Source organism: Fusarium phalaenopsidis, assembly GCF_050370095.1.
Source record: "Fusarium phalaenopsidis strain FUZ10S chromosome Unknown contig_32302, whole genome shotgun sequence".
NCBI classification, from domain to species: domain Eukaryota; kingdom Fungi; phylum Ascomycota; class Sordariomycetes; order Hypocreales; family Nectriaceae; genus Fusarium; species Fusarium phalaenopsidis.
This window is the reverse complement of record NW_028145405.1, coordinates 3,843,545-3,865,697: the sequence shown is the minus strand read 5'-3', so window position 1 is coordinate 3,865,697 and position 22,153 is coordinate 3,843,545. Positions and strand designations below refer to the sequence as shown.

Sequence of the window (22,153 nt, the reverse complement as noted above, 5' to 3'; positions counted from 1 at the left end):
GTAAAGGGGGTATCGATTCTAGGATACAAAGCATTTTGACGGCGTTCTTTCAAGGAGTCTTTTTCGGGCAACCAGCCATTATGTCTGCTTTTTTGGTTGAGGGCTGGTTGGGTCATACACTGTCAGCACAAGCATTGTTTATCGTGTCAGCAACCTTTTGGGGGGATAGCGAAGTCTTCAACATACGAGATGGGAACTTGGATTAGTTCCTTAGACGTGTGGTTAAAGCCCTGTTTATACATACACACACATACAGATATGACACTACATACCTAGGTTTTTGGAATAGCTGTTAACGATGGCTTTAGAAAAGGTGGATGACAAATGTCGATATTGTTTTGAATCATAAAACGTGTACCGCTGCTCTTGAAAATAAGGGCTCGTGAGAAAAAAGCATGACAACTCCATCATGAATGCGTAAAAAGTCCCGTTTGTCTGAATTTTCATATCCGATCCAGACCCCTCTCCTATCGACCTCCCCGGTCACCCGCATACTGCTGGCCCTTGGAGCTCCTCATCGGATGGATGGGTTGTCTGTCTCGATCTTCGTCGTAGCCGCATAGCTGCCGCAGCCAGCGGACGCGCTGGCCAGTGACGCTCTAAGACAACAGTTAGGTGAGAGGAAATATGAAGAGAGGAGATGCTCACGTCGCCGCTGGCTTGGGCGTGGGCTAGAAGGGCCTCTGGATTATCGAGGACGCTCAGAGCCTCTCCCTTGCGCTCCTTTTCTAAGTGAGATTCTTCATAGTGGCTAGTAGATAAAATCCCAGTCAGTCACTTTGCTACTACAAAATGGGAGCAACAGGAATTGGGAAGGGGAAAGAAAGACTTGCCGTCCTCCTATCTGCAGCGCGTCAGAGTCTTTCGTCTTGCTAGGCTCGGGCTGTTCTTCCTCCTTTGTGGGATCTTTGCCTCTGGCCTGGCGGTCGCGCATCTCGGGCGTCCACTCGGGGGAGTGTCTGCCGCGGTTGAGGCCGTGGAGCTGTGATGATGCCATCATGGCGGGGGTTGGTTTTCTATGTTGAATGAGGCTTTGCCTTGAGAGGGAAAAAATAAAAGAGGTAGAAGAATGATGTTGTCTGTAAAGAATTGACAAGTTCTTTCCTTTGTATAAAATGTTTCACGGTGTAATTGATTGATACTCTACACAAACAAACGATGCGACAACATGGGGATGTCTGGCTCTCCCCTCTAGGTTCTTATCGAAACATGGCATTATATGCAAACCCGGGGTTCCAACCCATGCTTTTTGGCCCGCCGCCGCAGCAGCACCCCTCTAGAGTTGTTGAGCGGGGGCGTTTCTCCCTCTCTCCACCTCTAACCGCTGAGCGGGCATACCAGGCTGTTTACAATTGGACGCCTTTGAGGGGAAACTCGAAAGGGGCGGCGGGCATGTTCAAGACAAGAACGGACTCAAGGTACGTATTTAGACAATACACGCGCTTTGATGCGGGGATGCACCCGCACGCGCACACAACAATCGATCAATGGATGGGTGCCCCCTTTGTTTGTGGGCAGGGAGACAACAACGGCTTGTCCCGCGAGTCAGAGATGAGTTATGATATGTAGATGGAGATGGATCCACTCGAAACATATCACGACAGCCATCACAAGAACAAACTCACTCTCCATAACCAACTCTATAAACTCCCTCCAAACCCTCCATCATGGCCATCGTCGATTCATCATCCATCAGACCAGGCTCTCCTGCCCTGCCGCCTCACAGCTGACGCCCGGTCCGGTGGCGCCTCAACACTCGAACCGTTCGGACAAATCATACAGGTGCAGGTGAGACACGCAGTATGCCTCGTGTCTCACGCGTGCCGGCTATTTGTTCGCCTCCGGAACCAGAATCATCCCTACAGTAGCCTGCCTAGCCTGTGTTGGTCTGTTCCTCAACCCGCAGCCGCACTAACCTCAAATATAGGTACAGATACATAGGTAGATTCTTGTTTTTTACCTGCTATTTCATCCCCGCCGTGGTATATACTCGTACAGATTTCGCAAATCCTTGGCAACAAACAAGAGGGGAGGCGAAACAATACCATACAACGAGCTCATCCCCGAGCCCGCGAGTCCAAGTCCCTTCTTCTTCCAGCCGTCCGTCATTGATCGACAACTGTCCACCTGCCCTCCAAAAGACCCCCAGACCCAAGAAACAAAAGAAACCGGCAAAAAGACGTAAGCCACAACGTGTGTACTCCTATATCCTCTATCCATGCTCCTTCGTCAAGAATGTTCGTGTGTAGACAGGTGCCCAAGTCATCTCTTGTGTAGTATGCCAACCAAAGACCTTGTTCGATAACCCCGTAGCCAGCCGGTCGTTCGTTGTTCGTCGTCGTGGTGTACAAGAAAAAAAGCTGTTGCTGATGCCCATGTCGTTGCCGTTGCCGTTGCTTTCGCGACCCTTGCAACTTCCATATTGTCGCCCTGAATCATGCATGCCCAAGCCAGAAGAGGCATCAGGATCATCCGTGCCGTCATCCCATGCATCCATCCATCATCGGCCCTCGATTCGATTCCGACCCTGCCGTGCTCCCAAAGAGATATTCATGCCGGCGCCGATGCGAAACTCCAGATGCTGGTGACCCAAATGCCCATCTTACTATTATGCATGCCCATGTACATGTCAAACTCGCACTTCCATTAGATTGCTTTAGCCGTCCAAGTCATTTCGCTATCTGCGAAAGTTGATAATGGCGAGCTATCGACATGTTAGCATCACGGCCATTGCCTCTTCTGTCAGCGCACAGATACTCACCCTGCTATTAGAGCCGTAAGCCAGCTTTTGTCCGTCAGCGTCCCAACAAAGACAGTGCTCATCCTCCTCATCTGTCTCGGCATTGGCCTTGGGGCTGAGCCAACCTGGGTGAACCGGTCTGCTCCAGCTCGCTCGGGGAACAAGGTGGCTTCCCACTTTCCAGATCAATACCTGTGTCGATGTTGCTCCCGCAATAAACGCTCCGTCAGGCGTAAACGCGAGCCGCACAATCGGCGAATCCATCGTCAAGAAGCACTTGGCCTTGCTCTCGGGCATTCGCGCGTTCCAAATCAGTATCGCACAGTCGTCGCCTCCAGTCGCAATCAGCCGCTCGTCGTCGGCACCTGGCTGGTTTGCAGGAAGTGGTTGCCATTGCATCGAAGTAATGGCTCCTTGGTGTGCAGATATCGACCTCCTCTGTCCCTTCTCGTCCCAAAGCTGTTTCAGTCAGCATATTTGCTTCTTTAGTTACCATACTGCGGTTTCTTACATCTAGTGTGCCCTTATCACTCGATGTAGCTGCCAGTCTTGATCGTGCATCAAAGAGCACCTGCCTGAAGCTATCATCCTCCTTGGTCTCGAATTTCCTCGCCTGAGCTATTGTCGTGTCGGTGCAGTGTAGGCATACCATCAGGTCGCCACCGCAAAGCAAAAATTCGTGATCACCCGTCCAGACCGCATCGAGGGGAGTAGCCTCAATATCGTGACCAGACAGGAAATATGAAAGCGAGTTTCCTGCGGGTGGGTAGTGCACCGTAACAAGAGCGCCTCCCTTGTCCGGTGAGATGGCGAGGAGCGCTGTGTTGCTGGGGTTCCATGAAAGCTTGATAATGGGCGGCTCCGATAGCTCTATCGACTGTAGCAAGGCGCCCTCGGCCGACCATACGTTGATCGACGCTTGATTCCTAGAGTCTGTGGCAACCGCAATGGCAGCACCATCTGAAGTCCACGACAGGGCGGTTACTGTCGTATCGCGGGGAACGTCACGGTCCAGCAGGGTGTGGCCTTGGGGTGACACGTGATCCTGTCCCGCCTCAACGGGGCCCGCACGCGCGACCGTCCAAACACGGGCTAGCGCATCCGTTCCAGCAGCCGCCAGGATGGACGGGTTTCTGGGGTTCCACTCGCACTGCAAAATGATGGGAGCATTCTCAGCGCCGGACGGAGATGGGGGCGACGGGGTCGTTGCATCTCGGCCGTCGCCCTTGCTGTGAGTTTGGCCATCGTCCACGAGCCGGATAAAGGTCGTCTCTGGAGCCAGCTCCTCGACCTTGTCGACCTGGGTGCCCTGCTCGGGTCCGTCAGTACGCACAATCGGCTCCGGCGCCTGCTCGCCCTCGAGCGGCGAAGGGTAGGCGTGATTGTCGGGTTGGTTGTCCACTTCCATGGGTGTCGTCACGGGAGGTCCTGCTGCTGCTGATGCCGCTGCCGATGCATCGGCGCCATGCTCGAAACCATTGCTTAGTCGCTGTCGCTTAGCCGGCGAACCATTCGGTAACTGTTGAGGCGCTCGTTTCCGTGATACTTCTTCAACCTCCTCTCCCTCAGCATCCTCTCCTTCCTCCTCGTCGATTTTTGACTGTGGGTGGGCGTCCAGAGGGCCAAAGATGCCGACCTGCAGCGCCTCGGCTGCTTCCGCCGGTGCATCCTGAGGCAGCTGCGAAGCCTGAATGTCAGCCCGTAACCGTTTCAAACGTTTCGCCTTGTCACCAAACCGCTGCCCGCCTGCTTGGGTGGGGGGGGGGCAAATGAAGCGCAGACAATGGCAACAAAATCCAATCATCACTTACCACCTTGCGTGCATGCTCGCGCTCCAGCGCGTGGTACAGGAGGCCGCGGTTCAGGACCGAGACCAATGCATGGCTCTTGACGTGGCGCGCAAAGGCAAAGTCTCTGTGAGGTTGCTTGACATGCCACTCCTTTTGGAATTTGGCCGCCGTCTCTCGGTAATCTGCGGAGGTGAGGGTTAGAACGTGCCGCCACAGGCGCGCAGAACTGAGTGCTACATACTGCCTTCAAGAAGGTACCTGTGAGGGGAGCAGCGAGGCGTCGGTCAGCGCAAAAAGTCCAGGGGAATACAATCACGAAGAGAACCGCTGTGTCGGGCAGCGGGCAGGGGACGAGTGCGAGTCGGGGGACGTGGAGCAGTGACGAACCTCCAGACGAGATAGTTGACTCTGTCAGAGTCGACGAATTCCTTAGCGACCATGATGCCGAGGGGCGCCGCAGCAGGCGCAGCGTCGCTGAGGGGCAGCGACCGGGCAGATGAAACAGATTCTTTTGCGAGAGTCGATGGGCTCTTTGAAGCCAAGCCTAGGTGTCAAATCGAACGCGGTTTGGTGTTTGATCGATAATCTGGCGGGTTGATGAGGGAAAGGCGAGTGAAGATGCAAAAGAGAGATGAAATTCAAGGTTCCAGTTGGGGCGGTGGTGGTGAGTGGGTACGTACCTACCGCCCCTTGTCGCTTCCCTGGGCTGGGCTGGTGCCGCTCCCACCACGGTCGCCTTTCGCTCTCCCCGTTTCTGCCTCTGGCTCTAGCTCGGCCTGGCTTCAATTAGTTGGGGTGATGCGTGTGTGTGTGTGGTGTGTGCGTGCAAGGATGGGATGGACACCCTGTCTTGGTACCCTTAAAACGCCAAGTAGCGACATTGCTCGCGCTGGAGCTACGGGGCCTTTACGGGGAGCTAGGTACGGGGCTGACTGGGGTTGATCAGGTCTGATCCATGAACAGCCGGGAGCCTCCAGCGCGCAACAGGCCAGGCCCGGGCAAAACTGGGTAAGGGCAATCAAGGGCGACAGATGAGCGAGCGAGCGAGCGAGTGGGCGGATATTGAACAGAACAGCTTCCAGGTTGGGCGCCCAGAAAAGGTACACCACAGTCCAGTACAGACAGGGCTACAGGTACCCACGGCTGGCTCGAAATGGGGCTGGCGCTAGTGGACGCCAGGTCGAAGGATGGAAAAAACAGAAGTGCACGCCAGCCAGACGTTCTCGAGCCTTTTCAAGATGGCGAGGGCTGGGTGCGCCAACAGCCTGCTGCGGGCGGGCTCGCCCAAGTACCGCTACCTTGGAGATGGGGGCAGGCCAGCCAATCGATGGGTCGGCCGAGTCTCGTGGACCTGCGGATTGTGGAGTTGAAGGCTCGAACAAGCAGGGGTTTGCTGTGAGGATTTGAAGGTCTTGGAACCCGTTTTGGCCATGGCGCATGTTGAATGGTGAATGCAACCCCCAAGAACTGAAATAACCCCCCCTGTGTCGTGCTCATGCTCATGCCTGGACAGGGAGCCGACGCACCAGCAGCGGCAGCCGGGCCACCCTCCTCCAGGTGGGAAACGGTACTTTTCTCAGGTACTGGGCTAGGTCAGTCATTCGTTGGCTTCCATGCCTTCGCTGGAGAGCGGCGTTAACAAGCAGGACAAGGTTTGAAGATCCCACCCCTTGTTGGTGGTGACAGGGCCAAGAGAGGAGGGGGGCGACGTCGAATTTCCGATACGATCGAAGACAATGGTCCAAGAGCCGACAATCCATCCCCCTGCCATCTCGTTCTTTGGTCGTCGCTGTCCTCGAGCACGAGACATTATCGCGCGTGGTCGGTAATGGACGCCCCTGCCGCTGTCGGTTCGCCGACGGGTGCCATGGTGTTCCGTCAAAATCCAACAGGCGGCCCCCCAGCTGGTGCATAACCTGGAAGGCTTCATCAACAGGCGTCCAATCACGTACCGCGCCCTCCTTAGTCAGGTCAGCCCGCAACAAACGCCAACCCACTCTTCCTTCGAGGCTCGGGTTGATGCATTCGCCTTTCTTCCCAAAATCTGAGACGGATGCAGATCGGCTGCGACAGGGGTTAAGCTGCCCACGTCTGAAAGTACCAGTACTTCGACATGTGTCAGGTTCCGTCCCCCGCCCATCCCTTACCCCCTGTTGTGTTCACTCCAATTCGAGGTCAATGTCACGATGGCTGAGGAAACGCGGTCTGGCTCAGGTTCAAGCTTGTGTCGTCATGACGAGAGCCGGCCAGCATCGAGAAAACTGGAGGGGTCACCAGATACCCAGCTGAAGAGTCTCCCGCCCGGCGCCATTTTCTGGTAGACTCTTCAAGGTCCGGGGAGGCGAGATTCAAGAACCGGACCATCAATCGAGGCCCACCAAAACACTGCCCCGGCATCCAGCCTGGATGCTCCCACAGCTCCGGACGGACAGATGCCACCGCGAACAAGGATGCCACACCCAATGTCGTCCGCACATCTGAGCCATCCATCTCTGCGTGACATGACATGCACAACTCACTGCCTCTCGGGCACAAGACCAGGCTAGGCACGCCGGTAACCGCCAGGCAGAGATGATGAGTGCGGTCGGCAGCATCGTTGCCCACAAGATGGTGATGCTTGTCGAGCCAAGGTTGCCAGCGTCATCGCAATCAATACATACGGCTGCTAGCTGATGATTTACGGCTGGTGCAACAGTCCCAAACCCCTCGCAACATGATTCTTGTGCAACCAGGTTCTGCCCCGTTTCGGCTCTCCGAGCTGCCTGCGCAAGAAAACGGTTGTCACACCGTGACAGTAACGGCAGCGATAAATATCGACCGTCGCAACGCGCTGACAGCCCTGCCTTGCTCTTCTCGTCATTACGTGGCAACACTCTAGTTCGGTCAAAGGGGCCGCCAAGGAACCCACCGTGGAACTGGGGACCATCGGGGCGCCCTGGTCCGGGCCTTGGGCCACCATGCCTAGCGCTCCTCATAGGGACGAAATCTGGCATCATGATTTGAATCGCCCTCGAGATGGATGACAATGCGGCAGGAGAGCGAGCCGAGTATGCCATTCTCGAGACGACTTAAGACATTGAACTGGCCGTGCCCATGATCTCGCTCTGACAAGCTGACAACGTGATGCTGCAGGATTCCCTCCCAACCTACCCATGACAAACCTCCGAGCGTCGGGTACCACCTTTTGACTTCGACAGGGACCCGTCATTTGTGAGTGCGTCAATGCACGGACTCTGTGATGATTTCAGCGGTTGGAAACAATGCAGCAGAGTAAACAGTTCGTCACGAGCCGATTGATGATGATGGTGCACGTTGGTACCCGTCCACATGGAGATATCGTTTGCTTCCCGTCAAGCTTCTGCTGGGGCCTGGGAAGCCCATCATGATCACTGCAATCTGGAACAACGAGATTGTTCGTCACGTGACATTGAATGTCGCAAGCCTCCCGTCACATTCCCGAGGTTCTCGTTGTGCATCTCCCGCCGGTACTTGGACCTCCACCGACGCAAAATGACCTGAGCCCATGGCGCCTCACAAATCTCCGGCGCTCTCACCTCAGGCACCAATCTTTCTTTGACACTCTGGGGACTCACGGCATGGCTCCCCACTGATGTGCTTGGTCAACGTGAATCTCTATCTGGCCAGATGCGCCTTTTTCATCTGAATCTTAGCAGCGCAACACCAGGTCGAGGATGTGGCTTGCTTGCTGTGCCCTGCACGACATTCCAGAGTCGCTGGCCCCACTCGCTCCATGTTCTCTGAGGCAGGGGAACAGTTGTTCGACGGTTTCAACACTCCCGACCAATCAGCAGTCAAATTCAAGATGGGCCTTGTTAACAAAGTGCCTCCGTCATCCCGCTGCCGAGGCCGCCGAATCTTCACCGACTTCGGTATCTGGGTCTCCCCATCCAAATTTGAGAACAGCCCACCAGATGTGATATCAAGGGCTATACGCGGGATATAGCTGACAGGCTGCTGCGGGCGCGCATCTACCGGTGGCTGCCTTGCTGCAGTCCGTGATAAGGGTTCCGTAAGGATTCCATGGACGCGATTGCTTCAACCAGCAGGCTTAGTGTCAATGCCTGGCCCGGTCTAAAGATCGTTAAGGTGAAACATCAGAAGCTTTCGATGCAATCTCTTGATCCCAACTCTAAGCGTAGCTCTATCGCTGGATGCGGGCGCTTGCGGAGCTAAGCGTTAGAAGCTTGTTCCCTACCTACGGGTATTTCTTTCTTTGCTGACTGTTGTGCGACAGGCAATTCTTTAGGCCTGGCGTTCAAGGCCAACACTCATTCAAATGTGATGACTTGACATGTTCTCCCTTGCAGTTTACCGAGCTGCACAGTGCTGTGATTCCACGTGTCGCCCCTCATGTTGTCTTCTGTGTCCCGTTGTCCAGGTTGCGATCTCGAACTCCCATCACCGTGCAGAGAGTCTTGTTTCACATCATCGTGAGCCTTGTTGCACGAATGTCTTAAGACAGCTCTGATCTCCACATCAAGATTCCTCGAATAGTCCAGAAGCGCGATAACCAAGATGGTCAGGTTGGAAGAGAGGACCCTTTAATTGCGTTCGTATGTGGGACCAAAGAAAGAAGTGAGCGCGGTTCTCGGGCTTGTTGATCAATGCGAGAGGGCGGCCTCTTTGAAGTGCGAGATTACAGACTTGGTCAAGTGATGAAACGGATGAACAGGGGTTGGGTGGATGGTGTTCCTGCCTGAGGCCACATGATGCCGAACAATTTGCGCCACAGGAGTCGAGGCTTAGCCTTGTTGTGTGAGGCTGCACATAGAGGACAGACAACCTTACCCAGAAACTCGGTGCATCAAAGGGGGAAAGAAAGAGAGGGCAACCACTCATCAAGCGCCGACTCCAACTACGAGGCTTGTAGAAGCAAGACAACGCCTACGACATAAGCCTTTCCTTGGCTCTACGCATCGGCTGATCGGCCCCTGGTATACACCGACATCACCAGAGCCCAGCACGCTTCTTGGCTGAGTTGGACATCATCCAACTTCAATACCACCTCCCTACCAGAACCGTCTTAGACTTCGCACCCAGGTATCTCGACCGCGATGCCGCCCCGAATAAATATCCCGCCGGTAACGCGCATCCTCCTCATCGCGCTGCTCGGCCAGTCCCTCCTCAGCGCCGCGATCCGATACCGACAATGGACCGCCCACGCCGACATCGTCATCCCCTACCTGACGCTGGTGCCGCAGCTGTCCATCATCTACCCGTGGACCTTTATTACATCGACGTTTGTTGAGAGTAACGTTTTCACACTCGGTATCGCCGGCGTCACGCTGTATCATGGAGGACGCTATCTGGAGAGAGCCTGGTCTTCGGCCGAGCTGGCCAAGTTCCTAGCCCTCGTGTCCTTGATCCCCAACTTCCTGACACTCTGCGTCATGGTTCTCTTCTTTACCCTGACGCGCAACGAGAGCTGGACGTATGTGTGCTCCAATGCTGGTAACCCGATGCGAGATTTGGCTAACGAGATATTCCAGTCTAACCGTCATTGCCGGAACGATCCCTGTTCAGATCTCCTTCCTCGTCGCCTTTAGCCAGCTCGTGCCGGCTCATACGGTGACTCTCTTCCGCGGCATCCTATCCCTCCGAGTGCCCCGATTCCCGCTGGTCTACATCGGCATCGTCTTTCTTCTGTCTCTTACTCCTATTCTTACGAGGGCCGCCCTGTGGCTCGCCATCTTTGGTTTCCTTACCAGCTGGACCTACCTGCGATTCTACAAGACCGTCTTCCCCGACCTCGAGTCGTCTCAGCCTGCCTCCCAGCGCGGTGATGCGAGCGAGACGTTTGCATTTGCCGAGTTCTTCCCCGGTCCCGTGAAGCCTTTTGTGGCCGCGGTCGCTGACCAGATCTTCCTGGTGCTGGTAGCCATGCGAGTGTGCACGCCCTTCTCCCAGGGCGATGCCTCCCGAAACGACCAGCGGATTCACCGTAACGCCCCTGGAGGTGCCCGCGCCGAGGCTGAGAGGAGGAGGGCCATTGCCCTCCGAGCTCTGGATCAGAGACTTCACGCCGCCACGGCCAACCAGGCGGCGGCGCGGCCGCCTTCCCAGGCTCCCAACCGGCCCTCGGGTCCAACGGTGCAGAGCCAGCCTCAGCCTGCAACTCAGACGGCCATGACTTCGTCTCCTGGCCCGATGCTAGGCGAGACCAAGTTCGAGCCTGACCACGACGACTCCAAGAGCTAAGGGTTTGGCTAGCATGCAGCAGCCCTGTGTGATGTGTGTCGTGTACGATGTACGATTCTTTCTTGAGCCTGGTCAACGAATGTCGATATGGGAAACGGACAACAGCAGCAGCAGCGTGTACTCGCTAGCGATGTTTTAATAGAGAAAGAGTGTATGGACGGGTTGGTGGGCATAGTTAGTGGAGCACTGGTGTTAACACGGTTTCTGGGAGGTATTTCCTTTTGAGTCTGTGGCCCTGATTGGGGTGTTTTTGCCTCGAAGAGAGAGGTTTCCAGTATTTAGGCTAGACATCAATTTTCAGCAGGTACATGGGCGAGGTTTAGAGTGCCTTGGATGTGACCATGCGGGAAAATTGGGATGGGTAATGTGAGACGGCTGCGTCAAATTGACGCCAGTTTACGTTGTTGGTGTCACTGGGTTGCTCTTTGGATGGTCATGTCTTATCAGATGTGAAACTTATCAGATGTGAAGTGTGGACATGTTCGTGATCAAGTGGTCAGTTGGACCAGTGGTTATCACCCGTGATGAATACTCCAGGGGTAAAACAAGAAGACGTAGGGAATACTCATCTCTACTCAATAAAACTCGTCCTGCGCTTCGATAAACCGAGAAATCAACAGCCGCTATTACTCAAAGTTGAACATTACTTGAATACTCGACCCCAGATGCAGGGTAGGTAAACCGGAAAGATCATGATTGTTCGGATCTAGATAACCCCAGAAAAGCGTGGCTTTCCCAGAGGCAAGGGGTCATGCTGACCAATCAGACAGACGCAATTTGCATGCTGTGTCCTCCCTTGGCGATGACGACTCCCAGGGAGAGCTGTCAACTTTTCCCCATCTCCCGTGTTTTACGAGGCCTCTGTACGAATGGGAACTGGCTCAATTGCACCGGCTGTGTGTCCGAGAGTGCTGCTGGTCTTGCGTCTAGAGGGGTGGACTACATCGCTCCTCTCATCACCATGGGTTGGCCTTACGAGTTCGTCACCCTCACGGAGGAGGAGAAGCATCAGCGCCGCATCGCCCTCGAATACTACGCCTACGTCGCCTTCCTCTCGGCCTTTGCACCTTGTCTCGTCTCCATCTTGGTGCAGCTCATCGCCCGCGTGCGCCGTGCCCGACGCGGCCAGTACAGCGAGGTGCCCGGCTCGCCAGGGGTAAAGGCAAGCCAGCAGAGATGGATCACCAGGGTGATTGGGAAGTGGTCTGCCGCCCAGTGGTGGCTGGGCGAGGATGTGTACTTTTTGGGATCGCGTTGGGGACAGCGGGATGAGTGGGTTCTCGGTGCTGTTTGGACGCTGTGGATGTTGATCCTCTGTGTTCGGGGAACGGGCAAGGGTAAGACATTGGAACTCGCCGGCTGCCCCCATTGATGAGATGTTTCTGACTATTTATAGACTATCTTCACCTAACGAAGCGCTTCGGCATCATTGCGACTTCGCAGATGCCCATCCAGTATCTCTTGGCTCTCAAGGCCCTCAACCCCTTTGCCTTTATCTTGCGCTCATCTCACGAGCACCTCAACCGGTACCACCGCGTGCTAGGTCGGATCATCTACTTCCTGCTCATCCTCCACGCCATCTTTTACAACATCTTCTTCTTCGAGTCGGGGATCTGGGTCAAGCGCTTCTTCGCCCCGGTTGTCTTTGCTGGCGTTGTCGGCTTCGCGGCGTTCAACGCTCTTACAGGCACGGCCATGGCTCGTGTGCGCGAGTATTCGTATCGCGTCTTCTTCGTCACTCACCTCATGGCCGCGTTTTCTATTCCGCCTCTGATCTACTACCACGCGCACTCTGCCCGGTTCTACGTTGTCCTGGCCGTCGGTAGCTTCGTCATCGATTTGGCCGCGCGCAAGATAACCACCATCACCACGCCAGCCGTTATCGAAGCCATCCCTGGGACAAACCTCATCAAGGTCTCGGCAACTATGCCCAGTAGCAAGATTGCCAAGTACCGGGCCCGTCCAGGATCCCACGTCTACCTCAACATGCCATCAGGCTCTCGCCCCGGCATCGGCCAATTTTCCGCCCCCCATTTGCTCTTTGAGTTTCTCTACAACCCCTTCACGGTGGCATCAACAGATGAGGAGACACACGAGTTGACACTGGTTGCACGCACGCGGACTGGACCGATGACGGGCCGCCTCAGCCACTTCTCGTCAACTGGGAGCGCTTCGGGTAAGGTTGAGCTCAACATCGAAGGCCCGTACGGCGTCATAGGAAAGACATTCCGTGATCTCATCGATTCAGGAATCAACCGCGTCTTGCTCGTCGCCGGTGGTGTAGGAGCAACATTTGCAGTGCCCCTATACCACGCTATTCTGGTCGAGAACGCATCAGCTCACGTTCAGCTCATCTGGGCCATCCGAAGTCCCGGCGACGCAACATGGGCATCGTCAAGCCCCACGGGCAAGTCCCTCCTCGACGATGACCAGGTGCAGCTCTTCCTCACAGGCGACATGGGCGTCACCGACAGTGGAGTCGAGATGAACAGCCTGCAACAAGGGGGCGCTCGACCGGCTCGGAGCCCCAAGAGGCCTGATCTGCAAAAGATTGTTGACGACACGTTCCGGCAGGGGCAAGGAGAAAAGGTCGCCGTCTTGGTTTGCGGCCCCCCTTCGATGGCGAGCGAGTTGCGGAGAAGTGTCACGCCTTGGGTTATGAAGGGGCGGGAGGTGTGGTGGCACAATGAGAGCTTTGGTTGGTGAGAGGATATCGGATTGGATTGGATTGGATTGGATTGGCCTGGCGTTGGGTTGTTTCAGTTTTCATATGTCTACATAGTCTAGATTTCCACCAAGATAGATGTGCAAGGATGGATATATGCGAGTCTCGTGGTAGTTATGCCACGGCAATGTTGGTCCTTGACCCAAAGTACCCATAGCCTCCTCTTCCCTATGAGCCGAGATAGTATACAGATATCTATTGTGGCTGACATACATCTTTAGTCTTGAAAGAGCGTGGGCGTAGCTCGATATAGTGTAAGCGAAAACGGACCTGTATGCCAATGAGGTTAACATCTGTTGAGCCGCGACAGTCACATCATAACTGGAATGTCATCAAGTCATATTGCTATGCTCCCTTGTTCTCCCTGTATCGGCGAGTTTTCGCCTCTTTAGTCATAATTCTCAACCACCAACGCCCCTATCCATCTCCTCTTGGCTACCAAGAAGCTCCGCACCCGTATAGTCACTGTCGACTAGATCTAATCTTGTATCCCCTTTTACAGGGACTGCCGCTAATTTGGCAAGGTTTATGCATAAACTGAAAGAAAGGGGAATTGAAAGAACAAGGAAACTGCCATCTCTAAGGGAATCGAATCGTATATCTGGTGTCGTAAACGGCATTAACCGACGTCCTTAAAGGCCGTCTCGTCCCCACCTCATCTTGTGTGCTACAGCTTCACTGTCGGTAGCGAGCGAGCTGTGCCATGATGTTCTGTACTTGGACTGCCGCATCACCGTTCGGGGGTGCTCCGTTCGACGGGGGCTGCGCTCCATAAGGTGCCCCGTAAGAATTCGGAGGAGGTTGCTGGGCAGCGGCATTGCCACCCAAGCTACCCAAGATTGCCTGTATATCAACCTGCGGCGCGGCGGGGGCAGAGACTCCTGCTGGAGGGTGAACGGGATTTTGACCGCCTGGCTGGATCTGTGACAACAGCTGCTGGAGTGCGGCAGGGTTAAGCTGTCCCACGAGGCTGGCAATGTCGGGACCACCTGCAGAAGGCTGTTGGCCATACTGACTCTGAGGTGGACCAGCTGGGAACCCGGATGTGGGCGGTTGGTGAGGTGGTTGTCCACCGTACGGATTGCTATATCCGCCATTTCCGCCGAATGACTGGCCGTAGCTTGGCTGGCCTCCTGATGCCTTGGCCCGTATAATCACCTCGGCTGCGGTAGAAGGCTCCAGGTCAACATACTGGTCAAACCGAACGTTACTTGAGCCTGCTGAGCGGTCGAAAGCCTGGACCGGAATCCTTCCGAGGTTCTGCGCTCTGAGATCAAGGTCCACCACTGCATGTACACCCTCGGCTGCCTGTCGCTGAACAACGACATCCTTGGGGATTCTGGGATGTAGGTACATGACCTCGGATCTCAGACCCTTGGCCTTGAAGGCTTGTTCCACCCAGTTGACAAAGTCGCGGTTGACGTCTGGCTGGAGAATGATTTGAACGTCTGGCACATCGGCGCCGTACCGCCTAGGAAGATCGAGTTCGCCTTCGTGCCGAGGTCGCCCGTAGGGGCTTGGACTTCTTCTCCGGTAGTTGTCCTTGTCGTTGCGGCTGTAGCCTGGTGAGTGTGACCGCCCACGTCCCCTACCACCATCATGGAAGCCCCTATCGCGGCCATAGGACTCGTCTCTCTGGTAATCATTACGACGTGGTGACTGACCGCGGCCTGGCCGGTAATCATCCCGGTTCTGGTGACCATGTCGTTCGTTTCGGCGTCCGCTATCACGCCCCCGGTTCCTCTCCGGGCTTCGGGCTCTCTCCTTTTTGGTCTTGTCCTGGACACGAGATACTTCGAGATCTTGAATCTGTTAGAACACCTTCACCCAATCACAAAGGGATGTCAACTTACGGATCCTGCGCCCCTTGATCTCGATTCCCTGGAGGTTCTCCATCGCTCTCCGTCCTTCCTCTACCGAGTGATACTGCACAAACCCATAGGCAGATTTGAGAGAAATCTGGGCAAGCCTTCCGAACCGATGAAACAGATCAAAGACGTCACGCTTCGATACCTTGTCGCTCGAGAGGTTGCCTGTAGAGAATATGTGAGCGCCGTTTTTGGACGCGCCAGACGCGGATCGTGTACCAATAAAGATGCGAGAGCCTTCAGGAAAGCGGTCCCACTTGGCCTCCGACATGTACTGTCGCTCATCAGCCAAGAACTGATCCCACTGACGTTGGTATTCGGCATCTTGAGCTCGATCAGCAGTATAGGGGGCGGACTGAGGCGGGTATGGAGGGGCATTCATGGAAGTGATGGCAACGGGCGCGTGGAGACCAGAGCCAGGAGGAGTTGCAAAATTGCCCAGTGCATCAGGAGCCGTGGCCGGCGCCCCAGCAGCCACGTACGTGGACGGTTGACCGGGGGTCGGCGGTGCTGCCACACTAGAGGGGATACTGGCATTGATGCCCCCTGGGTGGTGCTGCGAGGCATACGACTGGGGCGCGGCTTGCGACTGGGGGGGCCTCGGAGGAAGAGAGGCGGATGATGGGAAGGCTGACGACGAAGGTCCCGGTTCAGCGGACGGTTCACCTTTGGCGGACAGAGTAGATGGATCTGCGCTGGCACTGGGCTCAGCAGGAGCAGTGAGGTCGGCGACAAGCCGTTGAATATCAGTTGAGGCACTGGGAGAACCGGTGGCGTTGGAGTCCGCCTTGGCTGTAGCTGGAGACGATGCCGGCTGGTTGGAGGGTTGCGATGTGGCCGGCGTCGTAGCACCGCCGAGATGGGCTTCGGACGAAGCGTTGGAAATGGCCGTTGCCACGGGCTCGCCTGGCTGGGCTGATGATGATTCAGGAACGGCATGTGAGACTTCTGATGGGCGACTTGTCAAGTGATCGGATGAAAGAGAAACTTGGTTGGATTCTCGGGGCATCGATGATACATCTTCTGGCTGAATGTCCCCGTCCTCACCCTCCTCCGGCCCAATCGGGGAATCAAAGGTCTTTGCGTAGTCGTCATTGCTGTCTGGGAGCTCCTGCTGTGGATGAGGCTCAGGCTGGGGTGCCGCCTCGGTGTCGTCCTCGCCATAGGGGTCGTTGAGGCTGTCGTCATCTACGATATCGTCATCACCGGCCCCCGAGATAGGCTCGAGGTTAGGGGCGCTGCTGGCCGTGCCGTTGGCGGCATCAGCAGCAGCAGCGGCGGCGGCAACCATGGCGTCGATGGTATCGACCGTCTCCTGCAGCGCGGGAACTGCCAAGGACGTGGCAGAGTGAACGGGCGACGGAGAGACAGGGGAGAGATTGGCAGTGGCCTGGATTTCCGCCTCGGGTTCTGGCATTAAGTTGGGCTTGGGGGTGTATGAGTGATGAGTAGTAGAGCGCAGATTGATGAAGAGAGCCTCTCAAGCGCCGCAATCGCACAAACAAGGCGGGCACGGGCGATGGTGCAGTTGGAGACGGTGGAAATGGGCTCGTCTCGTTAGTGGAAGTGGCCGCCACGCGACGGCCTGGCGCAGAATGACAAGTGGAAGCGCGATGGAGAGATTGGGCCGCGGTCAGAACGGGGGGTGCCAGGAGCTGGAATAGGTAGGTAGTAGTTGCGGGCCAAACGGGCGTAGAAACGAGCGGAAAGAGGATCGGCACTGTCGCAAGAGCGCGATGGAAAAGAAGCAGGCGACGACACCGACTGCTCGACAAGGAAGCGAGCAGGTAGCGACTTGCGACGTCGGAGTTGGGTGTGTCGCACCGGACGAACGAGTTCGCGAGTGTGGAACACCTCAGGATGCGGCACGTGAGAGCAAAGCGATAAGGGCTAGAGGTTCCTCATCAAGTCAAAGAAAGGTGGTTAGCCTGGACTCGGCGCGACAAAGGAGTTGTCGTGGCCGCAGAGATTGGTCCTCGGGCGAAGCGTTGATGTTGGCGTCAGGTCAGTCAGAGTCTGGCGATAGGTGAAGATGAAACTGGGAAGAAGTAAGAAGGCTGGGGTTTCGGGGTCGAATGAGGCTGATCGGGCGCAAGTTCCAACCCCGACAGGCGGGAAACGCTAGGCTATTTATGGCAAGGCGGTCAAGTGCCCCCGACACGGCAGTTTGTACGGGATGGGGGCCCCAGCAGAACCTTGGCCAGCCAAAAAGCAAGCAGCAACCTTTCGCCAACCGTTGTATGTACTTAGTCAAAAGGCTGCAGCTGGGCCAGAGAAGGAACTGGACTTGGGCAAATCTCTTCGGGTTCTTTCTGCCAGAGTTTTAAGCTACGCGCGTGAATGATGCTCCAGCGACAGTTGACAGCAGTTCTCAGGCTGAAGATACAGCCCCAGCACCTGCTAAGCCCTCCTTTTGCCCCCAGATTCAAGAGATACCAGGCTTTTGACGCTGATCTCGACCAAGATGCGCTGGCTGAAGCCCGAGCTTGGTTCCATTCAGAAAGTGAATTATCGCGACTCCCAAAGGGTAACACCACCTACGCTCGGTCTAGTGGGCCAGGCGGACAGCATGTCAATAAGTGCGCAACACCTCCATAAAAGTCCTCGCCGAATACCGTCGTGCTCACAGACACAAGGACCGAAACGAAGGCCACAACAGCGTATCCAGTTAGAGAGTTGCTCTCGACACTTCCCAAGTTGTTGCATCGTAGCATTCGCGAGTCGAAATACTACACGGCAAAGAGCGATTCCCTTACCTTTCACACTCAGGACTCCCGGTCAAGAGATGCAAATGCTAAAGAAAACTCGAGAAAATTGTTGAAGGAGATTTTCTGCATTTACGACCAAGTTGTTCCCAACGAGACGAGCGAGGCAAAGGTGCAGAAACACGAAGATTCGTAGGTAACCTCTCTATTACTTGTGCGTCATGAGCCGTCTGTTAACAAGGCGAAGTCGGAAGAACTGGGACACCCAAAGGTTGAAAATGAAGAAACAACTCTCCCAAAAGAAGAAGGACCGCAGAGGGCCACCAACTTGACTGAATAGCTTGGTGAACATGAAACACAGCCCATGAAGCAAGTCGAGAGTTACCAAGACGAAGAAGAGAAATCGAAAGATTCCGCGTTTCGCAGCTGGGCCTTGTACCTATTGAAGGGGAACGACGAACAGGCTGTTGGTCGTGCTCTTGTCGTCAAGCGGTCATGGCGGTCATGGCAATCTTAATGAGGTGAAACGAGACAATTGATGGCAAGAAAACACACGCCACTGTAAAGACGGCATGTACAATACGCATAGGTGATGGGTTAAAAGAGGAGCATCTATATGAATTCAAGCATTGCACATTCCACACGGGCGGTTAACGGCCGTTATCAATCGTCGACCATGCTGGTAACGGGCCTATATGATCTACAGCGTCACATACCTTCCGATAGAGCGGATGAGATGAGACGAGACAAAACGAGACGACGAAGCGAGCGCCTTGATCAGGTGCCAATACGTACATCGGATCTTTAACTGAAAGGGACCAGAAACCATATGATGCGTCCAAAGGTGAAACCCCCATGATTGCCGCACCATGTTCGGCAACGTTGCCGTTTTGTAGCCACAAGACAGGCTCTCGCCCCGTCTTTATTCCTGTGATTACGACCACGCCAATCTGCTGTCCAGACCGTCCTACATTGGCTCGACCAAACAGATGGAACTCCCCGAAGCCAGACTTGCATCTAGACCGGCCCCCGTCAGCCTTTTTCCAGTCCCCTTCAGCTGGGCCTCCCTCGCCTGACTATCCCTCCTCCGCTAATAAGGCAACCCCACCTTTAGATCCATCCATTCCACCCACTCGATCACTGCCCGACCGCGCTCCCTCTCCCCACCACCACCACCACCGCCAGACAGCATCTGTCTTCAGCTGCTGACACTCTTCCCTCTTCAGCCGGCCGGCTCTCTTTCTCATCATCTCTCCTCCCTCAGCAACGCACTCCTCTGGAAAGAGTGTCCATCGCCGCCGCCTCCCCTCGCGACAACACCGCACGATATTCACGCCTTGCGCTCTTCAGTTCACCCTCTGCGGGGCATTGCGATATTCCACCTCTCCCTACATACCTCACTCATAGACGGGGCCTCACATTACAAACCTCAGCATGGACCCCGCCGCTCGTCCACAACCTCAAGTCCAGCCTTGTAGATACAAGGTTGGCAAGACGCTAGGAGCAGGCTCCTACTCTGTCGTCAAAGAGTGCGTCCATATCGACACAGGCCGCTACTATGCCGCCAAGGTCATTAACAAGCGCTTGATGGCTGGTCGCGAACACATGGTGCGCATTGCCTTAGTATCCTCCTCTTCGTTGGGTTCTTCTCGTTGCCCATCGAGGTCGAATAGTCCTTTCTTGAAATCCCTAGTAGCTTACACGAAATGTGCAATATAGGTTCGCAATGAGATTGCCGTCCTCAAGAAGGTCTCCATGGGCCACCAGAACATCCTCACTCTCGTTGACTACTTCGAGACCATGAACAACCTCTACCTCGTCACCGATCTTGCTCTAGGAGGCGAGCTTTTCGACCGAATCTGCCGAAAGGGCTCGTACTTCGAATCCGATGCCGCCGACCTCGTCCGCGCTACACTCTCCGCTGTCGCTTACCTTCACGACCACGGAATTGTCCATCGCGATCTCAAGCCCGAGAACCTGCTCTTCCGCACCCCAGAGGACAATGCTGACCTTCTCATTGCCGACTTTGGTCTTTCGCGAATCATGGACGAGGAGCAGTTCCACGTTCTCACTACAACTTGCGGTACTCCAGGATATATGGCTCCCGAAATCTTCAAGAAGACGGGTCACGGCAAACCCGTCGATCTTTGGGCGCTGGGTGTCATTACCTACTTCCTTCTCTGCGGTTATACCCCCTTTGACCGCGACTCCGACTTTGAAGAGATGCAGGCCATCCTCAACGCCGACTACAGCTTCACCCCGATTGAGTACTGGCGCGGCGTCTCAAGTCACGCCAAGGACTTTATCCGGCGCTGCCTGACCATTGACGCTACCAAGCGCATCACAGCCCACGAGGCCCTTCAACATCCTTTCGTCGCAGGCTTTATCAATGCCGAGGGCGAGAGCCAGAACCTGCTGCCCAACATCAAGAAGAACTTCAACGCCCGCCGGACCTTGCACGCAGCCATCGACACTGTCCGCGCCATTAACAAGCTCCGTGAGGCACAGAATGGTCTGATGGACGGCGCTCGATCCAAGGAGCCCAACCGCGGTGCTGCACGGCAGCCACAGCCGCAGCAACAACCCGGTGTTCGAAAAGATGACAGCGCCATATCCATGACCAACAACAACAACAACAACAACAACAACCAGCCCAAGGACAGTGGCTATGGAACACAGACTGAGACTGACGTGGTCATGGGCAACACGGGAGCCTCCAATGTCCCATCCGCATTGCAACCGGGCAATAACGGGAACCGCATCATCGAGACGTCCAAGGGCCTCTGGAGCGGACCTGCCATGAAGAGGTAGAACCGACATGCGGTAGATGTCCATGCCATTGATACATTACGAGGGAGGATTCACAGTCGACGGAAATTGACATGATTTGTGTCTTTTCGCCGAAGGAGGGATGAAAGTTTTCGTTGGGAAGAGGCCCTACTGGTTTGAAAGGGGGGTTCAAAGTCAAGACCAGATAATGCAGGTTCATATTGGCGATTTGATGAGCAAAGTGACGACTTGTTGATGCACGGGAAGACGAGGAGCATGTCAGCGATATTGTTCTTAAAGTCACTGGACTTGAAGAGTGGGAGTCTTGAAACGGAGCGCAGGCTCGCCATTTGAGGAGAAGAAAGGATGATGATGAATCAGCACGGTTTCATTTCTCTTTTTTTTCTTTAAATTCTCAAGTTTTCTTGTTATACTTTTTCTTTTTCTGTTCCCTTTTCTTACATGTCTTCTTTGCTCCTTTCTTGTCCTGTCAGCAGCCATGAGACGCTTTTGGAGTAGATACCAGGGAATCACGCAGCCAAAGTCGAAATCAAAAACACTGGGGAAAACTTGACACTTTGCAGACTTTGTGCCCTTGTAACTCACTTGTTGGGGACTCGCGTGCGTTGGGAGAGAAGCGAGAGTTCCAGTGCCGCTGATTCATCTTCACGTATGAGGCCGAGATGGTTGCAGATATGATGACACTCAAGCAGTCCGAGTGCCAAACTTGTCAGGTTTTATGGGGCCATCGACATTGGATGATACGGGAAAATTAAACATGAACTCTACATCTGTTGTTGCAGACTTCCAGAGGCCATTGGTTGATTGATAGGTGTGTGATAGGGAGCCAATGATGGGAGCCAAGGTTCCAACAACCAGCATCTTGTCATCGTTGGACTGGCTCGGTGCTACAAGGCTAATAGTGATTTGAACGTCAGTCGTATGAAATAAAGTATCTCGCTACTGAATTGACCGTTGCCAAGTACACCAGACGCGGCATGATCAGCATCATGATTCCAACGTAGCTAAGATTGAGTTCAAGGTTACCATTAGCAACACCGAAAAGAATGTTGTCAACAAAGCATAACAAGCAAGCACACAGACAAACAAACGGGTGACAGTAAATGGTCTGTCAATTCCCTTCTAACTCCTAATGTCTAGCGAGTGGTATCTTTGGTATTCCGTTTCCTGTTCACTCCCCGAAAAGACGTCCGCCTCCTTGCGCCGACAGGTTTTCATTCTCCAGAACCGTCCGAGGCTCAGCCATCAGCGAGCCAAAAATGAGTCCCTCCTTTTCCCATCCCCATCAAGAGGGCGGCGTGTGTACCTTGTCCCCC

General features: G+C 54.9%; 6 protein-coding genes across 6 annotated transcripts; 3 read left to right on the top strand and 3 right to left on the bottom strand.

The window, feature by feature from the left end:
* Nucleotides 1–467: 467 nt before the first annotated feature.
* Nucleotides 468–1,000, bottom strand: LRP88_08556 (uncharacterized protein; the record flags this gene model as incomplete). The annotated part of the gene is made up of 3 exons (XM_083245059.1): nucleotides 468–599; nucleotides 649–751; nucleotides 804–1,000. The coding sequence occupies 3 exons, from the start codon at nucleotides 998–1,000 to the stop codon at nucleotides 468–470; spliced, it is 432 nt and encodes a 143-aa protein (XP_083099553.1).
* Nucleotides 1,001–2,704: 1,704 nt separating this feature from the next.
* On the bottom strand, nucleotides 2,705–4,970 carry LRP88_08555 (WD40-repeat-containing domain protein; the record flags this gene model as incomplete). The annotated part of the gene is made up of 4 exons (XM_083245058.1): nucleotides 2,705–3,199; nucleotides 3,252–4,486; nucleotides 4,548–4,712; nucleotides 4,901–4,970. The coding sequence occupies 4 exons, from the start codon at nucleotides 4,968–4,970 to the stop codon at nucleotides 2,705–2,707; spliced, it is 1,965 nt and encodes a 654-aa protein (XP_083099552.1).
* A 4,635-nt stretch (nucleotides 4,971–9,605) lies between these two features.
* On the top strand, nucleotides 9,606–10,749 carry LRP88_08554 (eukaryotic integral membrane protein-domain-containing protein; the record flags this gene model as incomplete). The annotated part of the gene is made up of 2 exons (XM_083245057.1): nucleotides 9,606–9,982; nucleotides 10,041–10,749. The coding sequence occupies 2 exons, from the start codon at nucleotides 9,606–9,608 to the stop codon at nucleotides 10,747–10,749; spliced, it is 1,086 nt and encodes a 361-aa protein (XP_083099551.1).
* A 961-nt stretch (nucleotides 10,750–11,710) lies between these two features.
* On the top strand, nucleotides 11,711–13,455 carry LRP88_08553 (ferric reductase family protein; the record flags this gene model as incomplete). The annotated part of the gene is made up of 2 exons (XM_083245056.1): nucleotides 11,711–12,086; nucleotides 12,146–13,455. 2 exons carry the CDS (start codon nucleotides 11,711–11,713, stop codon nucleotides 13,453–13,455), a joined length of 1,686 nt encoding a protein of 561 aa, XP_083099550.1.
* A 694-nt stretch (nucleotides 13,456–14,149) lies between these two features.
* LRP88_08552 (uncharacterized protein) lies at nucleotides 14,150–16,633 on the bottom strand (the record flags this gene model as incomplete). Its single annotated transcript, XM_083245055.1, has 2 exons — nucleotides 14,150–15,276; nucleotides 15,328–16,633. The coding sequence occupies 2 exons, from the start codon at nucleotides 16,631–16,633 to the stop codon at nucleotides 14,150–14,152; spliced, it is 2,433 nt and encodes an 810-aa protein (XP_083099549.1).
* Nucleotides 16,634–19,481: 2,848 nt separating this feature from the next.
* Nucleotides 19,482–20,858, top strand: LRP88_08551 (kinase-like domain-containing protein; the record flags this gene model as incomplete). The annotated part of the gene is made up of 2 exons (XM_083245054.1): nucleotides 19,482–19,655; nucleotides 19,767–20,858. The coding sequence occupies 2 exons, from the start codon at nucleotides 19,482–19,484 to the stop codon at nucleotides 20,856–20,858; spliced, it is 1,266 nt and encodes a 421-aa protein (XP_083099548.1).
* Nucleotides 20,859–22,153: the final 1,295 nt, after the last annotated feature.